We start from the raw sequence: 14,743 nt of genomic DNA, 5'->3' as shown, positions 1-14,743 counted from the left end.
TGCATATTCATATTGTTTATTATAAAGTTTTTTCCCATTGTGGAAACAACATATCCTTTTTGATTACTTTACTCATACATTCAACATCATGTAACAAAATGCTTATCTTTGTGTCATTACATGTAATAATGAACTGCATAAATTGTTTCCCAAAATCATTGAACATCTCATTACACTGCTTAATATTATTCACATTCATTTCAACCCCTATAGGTTCTTTAAAAAATCTTAGCCCCATCGGGACTATATTACTCTCAACACATTTACGCAAGTACATGTTTTCCACTTGCAATACTTTTATTCTATTAAGTTTGTTACTGAAATCATAAATCATTTGTTTTAGAGAACTAAAGTTCTCAACCTTGTCCTTATTTATACTTTCCAAACCTTTTTTAGCATTGAAATCAAAAGGTATATGCATAAATTTATCTGCATTGAAATTAAAGTTATCCAAACTGTCATTGTCTCCCAAAAGGGAGTGTTTAAGTACAGTACCTTTGGACGTTTTGTTAACATTTACGTTGATTTTCTCTGGGGCTGTATATGTCCGTGCAGGCAGTAGGCGTTTAGGTTTAGCCCCCGATATCAAGTATATATCCTCCTCTTGGTTACCCGACACAGTAGAAAAGTTCAAAACACTTTTTTGTCTAGTTGTTTGTTCATGTACATCCTTCCTTGGCGTGCAGTTAAACGGGAGTGGTGAAGAATGACTTCTCTGCCCATTTGGGATCTCCTCGTCGCTTGCATTACCAATGGAGGAACGGGATGCCCCTAGTACGTTGTTGTAGTTAGGTTGCACAGTATTTTTTAAGGAAGTAGAAGGCGGTGTGAGTAATTCAAGTAGGCGTGTATATTGTTTATAGATATATATATATATATATATATATATATATATATATATATATATATATATATATATATATATATATATATACCTTACTATTCAAGAGGTACTATTGAACACTATATAAAATAAAAAATAAATAAAGAACGAAAGCCCTCAAATCGGAAATTAGTTTTTCTTGTTCTTTCTCCTTCCTTCATTAGAGTTTTTTATTTTATGTATATGTATACATATATATATATATATATATATATATATATGTGTGTGTGTGTGTGTGTGTGTGTATGTGTGTGTGTGTGTGTGTGTGTGTGTGTGTGTGTTTTACTGTTGTAAGAGGAGAATAGTATTGCAATAATGCATGTTACGGTGAGAGGAGTTTGTACATGTCGGCCATGGTTTGGTCATAAGGGTGGTATAATTTTTTTAACAACTTTTGATCATCATTGTACTGTTTAGTGAGGAAAACAATTCAGTTATTTCTTTACTTTTTCATAGTAAGCAGTAATAATTTCTTATCTATGCTGCTCTTGTCTGTTTTTGTGACCTGAATAGTTATAAGCTCAGACAAAAGTGCCATATTAAGATTTTTTTTGTATGAGTTTGGAACAGATTATCCATGGAATATACTGCAGTCTACTCACGAGGGAATGATAATATAAAGAAGGGGGTTAGCTCCTTCCACAGTGGGTTACTCATGCTAGTATACAATATGCAATCAATACTAATCATTATGCAATAAGGATTTGTCCTGTTTCAGGATTAAATGTCACAACAAACATTTAGCTGGTGCATCTTGGCATTCTCCTGTTTTAGATCTTATACTTCAACTTTAAGTACAATCACTTGGAGTTTCCTGCCACTTCCTGACTTGGAATTGTTTGTTACTAAGATTATCAGGGTAATTTTCAAATGGCTACTTGAGATTAATACAGGTCATTTTCATCATTTATTCACCATAATATTTTCTCAGCCATGAACCTTGAGATGTAGACAGCATCATATTTTCTTACACATGCAGTTTGAAATGAAAGGCATATTTTATGTGTTGGGGCTATATGACCTGTTACGATTTATCTTGGTCTGCTTTATAGAGCTCAAACCTGATTTTATGAATGGGGTAGCTAATAAAATGATTTACAGCTTGTTTTGCCTTTGTGTGTTTTCTAGGCATTACCAATTTATTCTGTCAAAATGATTATTAATTTGTGACAAATAAGGTCATGTAGCCTGGAAGCACGTTATTTTCTTTTGTATTATGCATATTGGCTTATACAACCATATTGTACTATTTTTTTAGCACAGGTTACTTAATGTTCTGCTGTAATAGTTATCAGGATTAACCTTTCTGCCCTTTATCTTCCAGTCTGTGTTACAGATTTGAATATCCACTATCTGGGTTACTTTCATAATGTCAAATGTGTGGAAGCTCAAATGGCATTACATTGACCTAAAAAGGTTGAAAACAGTAATTCAACAAGATCATGGCACAACTGTGACTGGTATTTCCCCCTTTACCCTCTTAGTACAATCTTGGTGTTGGTATTTATAATTAGTGAGGGTGGGGGCTTACTCCCCTCCTCCATAAAATGTGTGCTGATTTTTTCAGCATTTTGAGTTTCAACTTTTCTTTGTCTATGTAATACTGTTTGGCATTTAAGACATTCAACATTATAAATGTATTCCCACTATCCAGCTCTGTAGTGAGAGACAGCTCTGACTGCCTCAGATGATGAAAGGTCATTTAGTGGCCTGATCAGGGGAGAAGACAGCTATGAAGGATGGGCATGAGCAGCTGATTCTGGCAGTCCTGTCCTGGGGAGGGGCTGCAAGGGAGCTGAGTCTATCCTGCAGCAAGAGCATCTCTGTGAGAAGGTCTGCAAGTCCACTCAGTTAACACTGAGATTCAGAGCAAAAGTCCAGCACAACTATACTTGCAATCTGACAAGCATCACACATGTACAGACTCATTCAACCATGTTACTCACAATGTAGTAGGGCATTGTAGCATGCCTGCCAGGCAACTAGAGGAGGAATACTATAAAAATCTATCCTTTCCCCCACTGGATAATGTTTGCAGTCCTAGACTTTCACCTTTATCTCCTTCATCCTCTGACTCTTGTACTGAGCAGAATTACTATCACAACAACACATCATCTGTAGGGTAAAACTAACCTGTCTCACGATGGTCTAACCCCACCTCACGTTCCCTATTAGTGGGTGAACAATCCAACGCTTGGTGAATTCTGCTTCACAATGATAGGAAGAGCTGACATCAAAGGATCAAAAAGCAACATCACTATGAATGCTTGGCTGCCACAAGCCAGTTATCCCTGTGGTAACTTTTCTGACACTTCCTGCTTAAAATCCAAAAAGCCAGAAGCATCATGAGGCCCTGTTTCAAGGTTTGTATTCATACTGAAAATCAAGATCAAGCAAGCTTTTGCCCTTCTGCTCTATGGGAGGTTTCTGTCATCCCTAAGCTTGCCTTAGGACATCTGTATTACTCTTTGACAGGTGTACTGCCCCAGTCAAACTCCCCACCTGACACTGTCCCCGGAGCAGGTCATGCCCAGATGCCTGGGCGCTTGGAGCCAGATGTGAGAGCCCCAGTGGGGCTCGCCTCCTCACCTCAGTGGGTAAGTGAAAAAACAATAAGAGTAGTGGTATTTCACTGGTGGCCGAGGCCTCCCACTTATTCTACACCTCTCATGTCTCTTCACAGTGCCAGACTAGAGTCAAGCTCAACAGGGTCTTCTTTCCCCGCTGATTCTGCCAAACCTGTTCCCTTAACTGTGGTTTTGCTAGATAGTAGGTAGGGACAGTTGGAATCTCGTTCATCCATTCATGTGCATCACTAATTAAATGATGAGGCATTTGGCTACCTTAAGAGAGTCATAGTTACTCCTGCCGTTTACCCGCGCTTCATTGAATTTCTTCACTTTGACATTCAGAGCACTGGCCACTTACCACATATGATAAGGTCTGTTGCTTGCAGGTGGACTGAAGGCCAAAACAACAATATAAAAATATATTGTCTGTGCGTCGCCTTGTATCCATGTATCTTGCATAAGTTCTACAAACCTGTTGCAGTGTAGATAAGGAACTGTACCCAAATCCACAGAAATGTAGGTCACCTGCAGCTATAGAGTTTAAAACAGCATACATTTCATGCATGCAACAACCAGTGTATTTTGTCTGGAAATGTGGCATCCTGATACCTGATTGTAACCTGTGAGGATATGAGTCCTTGCTATCAAATTGAGGAATGTATTAGTTGGGTGTGAGCAGTTTAAGATGTGCTGTGGTATTACTGTCTCTGGAAAGGCTACTACTTCATGAAAGCTAATAGCATATTACTGTCTGAAATCCATTTACATGTGCATAGGTGCATTTTCATGCTCTGAACCGTATTGATCAGATCCTACAGTTTTCTAAATCGCTGAATTTGTGCTTGTTTTTTTTTTTTTTAAACTGGGTCTCACTTTAATTGTATCCAATAGGTTGCTCACTATGTATGGAACAAAGCTGATTTTGATGCTGTCGACCCGAACACTACTGACTATTTATTAGGTAAGCAAAGATACAAAATCTACTTACCATAAGGAAAATAATATACTTACAAGATACGTTCCTTTACATCGATTCATTAGAAGTCATATTTAAAGTAGAATGTAGACTAAGTTTCCACATTTTATAATTGCTTTGTATTTTAACTGTCATGTATATTAGAAGATATTAAAAAAGAAAAAAAGAAGCTTGCTTCACAGTAAAAACTACCTTTGCATACTGTTTCCATGTTCAGCAAAACTGGAGAATGAAATTATCTCTTTAAGTCATCTTAGCTCTAGTATTTCAAGCTGCATATTCAAAAATCACAAATGGTATACAGCTGACATCTGACAAAATGTAAATACCTCCCTGAAATTCTAGATTAGAAAATTATTAAATTATAAAATGTTGTCTCTTTAAAAGATAAGAAAGTTTCACGATCTAATCCCATAATGAAAGCTTGGACTATGAACTAATAGGAGTAATGCTATAGTGCAGCGACAGATGGAGTTGTGCACAGAAAGTGCTATGCAGTACTCCTACAGTTTATTGAACCTAGATCCATTAAATCAATATAGTGCTTTGAGAGCTGCGCCTGTGCTCTGAATTCAGGAGGAAGAAGACTTTGTTAAGAGCCTTTCTGATGTAAGAAGGGCTCTCAGCAAAGTTTGATGAATCACCTGTTATCACTGTTAAGCTATAGTTACATGTAAAAGCATAGCAGCAGACAGTGCTAGCCACCACAGAGCAGTGAAGAGAAGCTAAAACAGTTTTAAAAGATGTAAGACACTTTACTGTTGCACAATGCAAAAATAGTGCGGCTGAGCAAAGTGTCTAATAGCTTTTAAAACCGTTGCTTTATCAAACTTGCACTTAGCTTTTGGCCTCTGTCTATGAGGCTGCACTGAGAGTTTTAAGGCTTTCCAGGCTGTAAAACAATGCTTCTCTACAGTTGCTCAAAGTGAAATTTCTTGACTGCCAGTAGCACGTAAAAAATAAATGAAAAGCATAACACTGAACTCTGAATGCTGTTTCTCTGAGAAAATCATTGCCAGTGCAGTCTCTACATATGTGCCTGCAGTGATTCACTTGGATTGGGAGATTTCTCCTTTATTCAAGTTCTTGGAACCATAGACTTGGTATATATAGGTTTGGGAGGTGTGGTGTGCATTCCTCCCACATTGGGCGTTCATGGCATTTAAAACTGATTTTTCACCCTTCTGTATTTCCAGCATTTTTTTCGTCCTTATGGCTTGTCTGTTTTAAGGAAGTCGGAGTTTCATAGTAGAACCATGAAACACCATGCCACTATGCTTATTTATCTTTTACTTTATCATTTCTGCTTCTCCATACTTTTTTCATGGAGTAATCCACCTAATGCTGCAGCAAAAGCATTCATTCTATATGTGATATAAAAAGTTGTGACTCTGTTGAAGTTTATAGCATTGGTAGAAATGATTTTCGTGATGTCATAGCCCTGATTTTATAGCTCTAATTGTCTGCATAATGTGTGTATTATAAGGACACTTTTGTTGTTTCACTGTATTGCAGAGGCTCAGTTATGTGTCCTGGCTGGCTCTGCTGAAAAGAATGTGCACAAGCCAGTAATACTGCAGTGTAGTGCAGGCAGCACATGTACACATGTTTAATGTTCAAATAATGCTCATGTCAGGCAACACATGTACACATGTGTAATGTCCAAATAATACTCATGTCAGGCAGCACATGTACACATGTAATGTCCAAATAATGCTCATGTCAGGCAGCATATGCACACGTATAATGTTCAAATAATGCTCATGTCAGACAGCACATGTACACATGTAATGTCCAAATAATGCTCATGTCAGGCAGCATATGCACACGTATAATGTTCAAATAATGCTCATGTCAGACAGCACATGTACACATGTGCAGTGTCCAAATAATGCTCATGTCAGGCAACACATGTACACATGTAATGTCCAAATAATACTCATGTCAGGCAGCACATGTACACATGTTTAATGTTCAAATAATGCTCATGTCAGGCAACACATGTACACATGTGTAATGTCCAAATAATACTCATGTCAGGCAGCACATGTACACATGTAATGTCCAAATAATGCTCATGTTAGGCAGCATATGCACACGTATAATGTTCAAATAATGCTCATGTCAGACAGCACATGTACACATGTGCAGTGTCCAAATAATGCTCATGTCAGGCAGCACATGTACACGTGTGATGTTCAAATGATGCTCATGTCAGGCACACATATACACATGTGCAATGTTCAAATAATGCTCATGTCTATGGTAGATGCCATTGTGTAACAATTCATGTATTCATGCCTAGGGCCCACCACCCAATTTTAACAGAATTACTTTTTTTTGTTTGTTTTCTGTCTGTACATGACAGCTCGCATTATTAATCTGCTTTTTTCTATTGATGGTAGTAAACATTAATATAATAAGCTTAATTTGTTATACATCAGAAATGTTATCTCTCTTCTATTTTTATTTGAAAGCTTTGAACTTTTTGGTATGATGTGGTGTTGTAATAAAGCTTTTGGTTGCAGAATATTTTTTTATTAAAATCCTGACAGCATTTTTAACTTTTTATCTGTGGCATTTAGATTTTTGTATTAAAGTTTTCCTTTTCCTTTTCACACTTTCTTTTATGCTTGTTTATATTTCTAAGTTTTATTTTGAACAGTATACATATATACATATATATATATATATATATATATATATATATATATGTGTGTGTGTGTGTGTGTGTGTGTGTATTTATAAATATAACATTCCTTTGTTTATTATATTTCCTATGAATTATCTAAAGATTTGAACTGAAGTCTAAACTATCTGTACACTTTGTGTCACTTTAGCTGTTGCTAAAGTAATCACTGGTAATAATTTGATTAGCTTTGTGTGGTTTTACTTGTAAATTAGTTTTGTATTTGAAGACTGATAATTGTGACTTGCATTTTTTCTTTGGTTTGGGTTCAGCTTTGTCAATAATATTTTAAGTTCAGTTATTTTTTTTTTCTGGGTGAATGACTTTACTTTTAGGCTGTTTGCTTCTTCTAAGGTTTCTGTATTTGTGCTTCTCATGGGTGCACTGATTTTTCTTGCATGTTGTTTGGATGTTATTATTTATTTGTATATGTTTATTTTATTTATTTTTATTTATTTAACATTTGTTTACTGGGAAAGTCCATCTTGGAACAAAGCCAATTTTCAGTGGAGACCCGGGGAGAAATGCTCGAGATGCACATATCTTTGTAATGTGGGAGGAAACTGGACCGCTTGGAGGAAACCCACAGAAATGCAGTGAGGACATGCAGACTCTGCACAGAAGGCACTCCAGCTGAGAATTGAACCAGAGAACCTCCTGCTGTGAGGTGTGTGACACCCGTGCACTGCCCCAGCAATGAAGGAACCATATAGGGAAAGGATAATAATTACACACACAGTAAAGTACAATTTCCCTTAAGAACACACAGAGATCACAGTCAGTCTAGGGCTGGTTTCTCCCTTTCTCTCCAGGTTCCCAATAAGACTCCCCACTGGCACAGCTACACATCCAGATCTCAGCCTAGTGGGCAAGCTAAGACTTCCAGCACCCTCTCTGTCCAACCAGTGCTTCATGTCCCTGCCCAAGTAGCTGACACACACACACTTTGAGATAAGAATTATATACAACCACACAGACGCTCCTGAGGAAGGCTGGCACAGGTTCTCCAGCTGTGCCCCTTTTACCCAGACTATACGGTAGAACTCATTACCACCACCCAGCTAATATTTATCAGCTACTCAAAGACCCTTATTAAAGGGTGTCCAATTATTACTGTGCAATATTATTATCCAAACGGTAAGCGTGACTAAACAGCAAAGCTTATTTGGAGTGACTTGGTACAGTATCACTATATATACATGCAATGTACTCTAGAGCATACATTATCTCTACACAAAACAGCCACAGTTGAAATGTTTAAAAATATTTAATCATAAATAATAAAAACACAAGACAATACTTCTTACTACACAGTGCTAGTCAAGAGTTCAGAGATCAGAGAGAAATGTTTAAAATAATACCGTAGAAAAGTTCTGACATCATAGAAAAACAAACTAGTCTAATCTTCCTATTTCCTAGCTATATTTAAGAGAAACACTAAAGTCTAAGGTCCTACTTACATATAGATATAGGCAGGGCTGGTGATGTTGGATGTTCTCAAGACAAATGCTCTCATGCCCTCATTCTTTCTCTCCTTAAATTGATAACACAGTGCCACTGATTCATTTTAGATTGCAGCATTTCTTTCTGGTTCCCAGGCTGACAGAACTCAGAGATTAATGGCCCTTTTGATCTTGCAGCTGGTCAGGAAGCAAGGGCAATAAAAGAAATTATACATGCAAATTTTAGCCATTAACTCTGGCCTTAAAACAATAGGCAGATTGCTTTCTCTAGACATCTCGGCTCCGAATTTTGACATCAAAGACAGTCATAAAATGCTTGACTTAGCTGTCTTTCAGCAGAGTGCACTGTTGTTACATTTTTGCAGTTCCACATCTAACAGCATTTTTTCCCATTTAAGATAACAAGCCTGTGGCTTCTATTAATATTTACAAATGACAGAATTATCTACAAAATTATACCTGGCTAGGCTGGCAGCCTTTATCTATCTTCACACATCCGCCCCCTGGAGAACTCAAGCTAGTTTTTCAAGTGACCCTTAAGAAACATTGCTTGAGAGGGTTAAGTCTATCTGAGTATACCTTACCCCATTCCCTGTCTTGAGAACCCATCTGCATTGGTATTGCTAATCCCACTGTGGTACTCCACTGACATATCATATGCTTGCGACCCTGGGCTCCATCTTAGCAACTTGTATTTTGATGGCTGGCCTTGTTTAACCATGTTAGGGGTTGTGATCTGTCACTACCATGCCCATACTATGGCTAGACATTCATTTTCTACAGCTGCATAGCATTCCTCCCTGGGTTGGAGCCTATGACTGAGATAAACTACTGGGGGCTCTTCTCCCTCTGAAGAAATCTGGCTAAGTACAGCCCCCACCCCATGGTTTGAAGCATCCACCTACACAACAAACTGTTTGCTGTAATCTGGACTGGCTAACACAGGGGGTCCTCCCAATGCTTCTTTAAGCTTCTAGAATGCCTGCTCACATGCTGTGGTCCACACTACCTTATCTGGCCTGTTCTTCCTCATCAGGTCTGTGAGGGGAGCAGCTATGGTACTATAACTGGGGATGAACTTTCTATAGTACCCTGCTGTCCCTAAAAATGTCCTCACCTGCTTTTGGTAACAGGTGCAGGCCATACCTGAATGGCTTCTACTTTGACAAGTTCTGGCCTGATCTTACCACTCACCACTCTATGTCCCAGGTAGGAGACCTCTGTCATACGCACCTGACATTTGCTAGACTTAATGGTGAACCCTGCCCTCTGTAGTCTGCCCAGCACCTCCCTGACATGTTGAAGGTGCTCTTGTCAGGAATGGCTGTAGATGGCAATATCATCTAGGTAAGAAAGGGCAAACCCTCCTGCTCCTGCTAGGATATGATCTACCAGCCTCTGGAAAGTTGCTGGGGCATTTATCATCCCAAAGGTCATCTTTGTGAACTCATACAAGCCAAAAGAAGTCACAAAGGCTGACCTCTCTCTACCACTGGGAGTCAAAGGTACCTGCCAGTAACCCTTGGTAAGATCAATGGTTGTCAGATACTTAGCCCCACCCAGCTGCTTTAGGGCCTTGTCTGTCCTAGGCATGGGGTAAGCATCTGACTCTGTGTGACTATTTAATTTCCTGTAGTCATCACAGAACCTGATGCTGCAATACTTCTTTGGCACCAGCACCACTGTGGAGGTCCAGGGACTGTTGGACTCTTGAATTATCCCTAGTTCAACATTTCCTGTATCTCATCCATCAAAGTCTATTTGACCCTCTCAGGCGCCCTATAAGGGGCCTGCCTAATAGGCCTTTGGGGTCCTGTATCCTCCTGGTGCTGCACCAGGTGGGTGCACCCTGGTTTCCAGAGAACATGTCCCCATACTCCTGTAACACTGCTCAGATTTCTCGAACCTGGGTAGGAGATAGCTGCTGGGACATTGCTACCCCTTCCACTGAGGTGTCAGTTCAAGCCTCACTGAGGAGATCAGTCATCAGATCTTCCTCAGACTCCTCCTGCAAGTGACTGCAAATGCTCAGCACAAGGGCCTCCCTATCAGGGTACGGTTTCATCATGTTAACATAGTACAATTTGTGCCCCTGCCTTCTGCCTAGCAGTTCCACCATGTAGTTAACATTACTTACCTTTCTTACCACCTTGTAGGGTCCCTCCCAAGCTGCTTGCAGCTTCTTGTGTCTGACAGGAATGAGAACCTTTACCTACTGCCCTACAGCAAACTCTCTAGCTCAAGAATTCCTGTCATACCAGACCTTTTTCTGTTGTTCTTCTGCCAGCTCCCTAAGCCTTGTCCTGAGGTTTAGGACATATGCACAACAGACTCCTTGTGAGATTCACACTCACCTTCTGACTCATCTCAAATTAAATTTAGAGGTCCCCTCACCCTATGCCCATACAACAACTCAAAGGGTGAAAAACCTGTGGATTCCTGGGGAACCTATCAATAAGCAAATAACAGATTGGGCAAATATTTGTTCCACTCCCTCTTGAACTGGTTTGCAAATGCCTGTAGCATGGACTTGATTGTAGAGTTTAACCTCTCAACTAGACCATTAGTCTGGGGGTGGTAAGGGGTGGTCTTCAGGTGCTTCACCCCAAAGTACTTCCACAGACAGGCCAGCAGGTCTGACATGAAATTGGCACCTCACTGTGACTAAACAGCAAAGCTTATTTGGAGTGACTTGGTATTGTATCACTATATATATATATATATATATATATATATATATATATATATATATATATATATATGCAATGTACTCTAGAGCTTAAATTATCTCTACACAAGCCAGCCACAGTTGAAAGGTTTAAAAATATTTAATAATAAATAATAAAAACACAAGACAATACTTCTTACTACACAGTGCTAGTCAAGAGTTCAGAGATCACAGAGAAATGTTTAAAATAATACCATAGAAAAGTTTGACATCACAGAAAAACAAAGTAGTCTAATCTTCCTATTTCCTAGCTATATCTAAGAGAAACAGTAAAGTCTAAGGTCCTACTTACATATAGATACAGGCAGTACTGGTGATGTTGGACATTCTCAAGACAAATGCTCTCATGCCCTCATTCTTTCTCTCCTTAAATTGATAACACAGTACCACTGATTCATTTCAGATTGCATCATTTATTTCTGGTTCCCAGGCTAACAGAACTCAGAGATTAATGGCCCTTTTGATCTTGCAGCTGGTCAGGAATAAAGGGCAATACAAGAAATTATACATGCAAGTTCTAGCCATTAACTCTGGCCCCAACACAATAGGCAGAATGCCTTTCTCTAGACATCTTGGCTCCAGATTTTGACATCAAAGACAGTCATAAAATGCTTGACTTAGCTTTCTTACAGCAAAGTCCACTGTTGTTACATTTTTGCAGTTCCACATCTAACAGCATTTTTCCCAGTTAAGAGAACAAGCCTGTGGCTTCTATTAATATTTAAAATGACAGAATTATCTACAAAATTCTAACTGGCTAGGCTGGCAACCTTTACCTATCTTCACAAGGTGACAGTGCTACTGCTGCACCACTGTGCCGTCCTGTTCTATGTTACATGTTTTTTCTTTATATTTTTTAATTGAGTTTGCCTCAGTGCCTGTTAACTATCAACCCCCTTCAATTAGACACACCCTTGTCCAAGGGATGGGTTGTCATCCAGGCAGCCATGAAGGTGTTTTGTGCTTCTACCAACTTAAAATCCATCAAAAAGATCATTGTCTTATTTTTGGACTAACACACCCCTGGTGGTGACATGAGCACTTGCATCACTGCAAGGGCAACTATGCACCTTGTTTGTGTACTTGTTCTCCCAAAAATGCACCAAAAGGGGCTATCATCAGCTGCTTAGATGAACACTCCCACATTTTTTTCAGCATGGGCTTCATGATGAGCCCTCACTCTCCAGCTGAGACTCTGTCATTGGAACACTGGCCCTGGCCAAGCAGGAACCACCTCTCCCCAATCCAGGATGAGTGCACCCATCCAACCTGCCTGCTCCACAAGTGTCTGAGTTGCTAGTCAAATGCAGTTTGCCTGTCCTGTAGTTAAGGCTTTATCCCTCTATGCTGACAATGCAGGTTTGTTTCTTTATATTTTGATGTGAAAAGTTTGTTGCATTCTGCACATCTTTCTACTTTACGTGTCCTTTGTGGCTTTAATGTACTTCTGAATTGTGTACATTGGTAGTCATAATTTCTCTGGATTCTAGTTATCCTTGTCTCATAATTATTACACTGATTGCTCTGTGATGTGAGTGTGCCATAACAGTGATTGCTGTATATGCTTTGAAGTCCTGATTCTGTGCATATTTTTGGTCTAAAGGTGATGATGTAATTCTAACATATAGGTGCATTTATGTACCAGTGTTTTCCCCTTTTAAAATGGATATGGCTATGCCTGCATGACAGACATGTACAGAAGAAGTTTTCGTACTTTTTGCAAGTACTTAATGAAGCTTTCCACTGGATGCAATAAATTTCCTGGTTGTTCAAAAAAGTAGCCTCTTTACTATTGTTAAGTAGAGGTTGATAGCCTGTGTGTATGTAATTTTTGTCTATTCTTTGAATGTTTGTTATGTATTGTAAGTCTTAAGCTTTTATTGTGCAAGAGTTTTGATGTGTACCTTATTGCTTCAGTTCCTCTTTGTGCCATGATTATTTGGATATGAACTCATACTTTTCTGAATAATTTGGGGGCATTTTCAGGACTCAGGGCTGGGCAATTTCTTAAGAGGTATGATTTGATATGATGCATTGCTTTCTATTGATATTCTGTATGTTTTCTTGCTTTGTATTTTATTATATCTTTAGATATATTGTTTTATGTTGTCGGTTTGAAGGCTTTCAGTAATTTGATGTTTCTATTTAACAGTGGATTGCTTAGGTGTCTTTTCAAAGGTGAGCCCTCGGTATGTCTACAGCTTAAGAGCTTATTTTATTTTTAAGGAAAAATGTGTGAAGTGCCATATCCCTTATTTGAAGATATGCATGTAGTGATGAGCATGCATCTATTACTGAAGTATAGGAGATACACAGGAGAGAATTAGCACAGGATGTTGGTGGGCTTCCTAAACATTTCTTTATGAAACAGTTATTAAGTTGTAAAAAGTAAGTGAGATGAACTACATGCATTGTGGAGATACCTGTGTTACAGATGTGGACACTGTATTGTAGGCAGCTGAGAACCTATCTAGCCCTGCAGGGAGATGGCCAAGATGCATAGATCAAAGAGAAGGCTGTGACAGCTGTAAAAGTTGTGGCTACCATTTTACTTTTGCTGTGGTCATCTGTGCATGTAATCACAAAGACAGTTCCTGTACAAGGCAATGTATGAGATATTTTAACTGAGGAGTGTGTCTATAGTAGTTACCTTACTCATGGTATTGTTGAACAAGCTGCTACTATGTAAAAGAAAAGTTGTATTCCAATGTAAAAAAAAGTACCTTTGATTTTGCAAGGCTGAAGATCTGTCCACTAGCATTCAACCAGTGTCAAAATGTGTTAAAGACTTTTTGTACTGCCAACTGCACTTATCTTCAGAGTTTTACTACACGATGAAGGTACAGATCTACAAAGTGCAGAAGATTGGTACCTAAGTGCAGAAGGATGGTACCTAAAAACTTTCCCCCCCATATACTCCTTAAGAAATAGTTGTGGGTTCAAGTACATGATTATGATCATCTTCATCCTCTTCTTCAGATAATAACCAAACAGTGCAGCTGGTTCTGGGTCCACTTGTCTTTCCAAGAACTTACAGAAAATTAAAGTATTTTGATCATGTAAAATCTTCAAGTAAGCTTTGCAACTGTGTTAATCATGTTGTATGTACATGGCATATGTTGTTATTTGGTTCATGATGAACTTATAAATTGCATTCTGTTGCCTCTTGAACAGTTGACTTTAAAACTATGAATGCATATGTGTATGACTCCTGTAAAAGTTGTCAGTCATTTTATAATTAATTTAAATAATGTGATCTGCTGTCTGAACTGCTTAATGTCTATATGATTTGTTAACCCACAGCACCACATATGTGCATTGCAAATAAACTTATATGAGCCACAGTGACATCTTTCACTTAAAGGGCTCAGTGATTATTATTATTATGAACAGAACCTTAAATTTTCACACTATGTAGAGAATATATTTAGGAA

General features: G+C 38.6%; 1 protein-coding gene across 1 annotated transcript in view; it reads left to right on the top strand.

The window, feature by feature from the left end:
• Positions 1-14,743, top strand: part of LOC122801254 (alkaline phosphatase-like) — a 327,942-nt gene that overhangs the window by 175,016 nt on the left and 138,183 nt on the right. The window contains exon 7 of the mRNA XM_044070806.1: positions 4,345-4,414. Coding sequence (XP_043926741.1) covers positions 4,345-4,414 — 70 coding nt within the window. The remainder of the gene's footprint in view (positions 1-4,344; positions 4,415-14,743) is intronic.

The sequence above is a fragment of the Protopterus annectens genome, chromosome 4.part1 (assembly GCF_019279795.1).
Source record: "Protopterus annectens isolate FY-2018-M chromosome 4.part1, PAN1.0, whole genome shotgun sequence".
Taxonomy (NCBI): domain Eukaryota; kingdom Metazoa; phylum Chordata; order Ceratodontiformes; family Protopteridae; genus Protopterus; species Protopterus annectens.
This window is presented reverse-complemented; position numbering and strand designations above follow the sequence as displayed.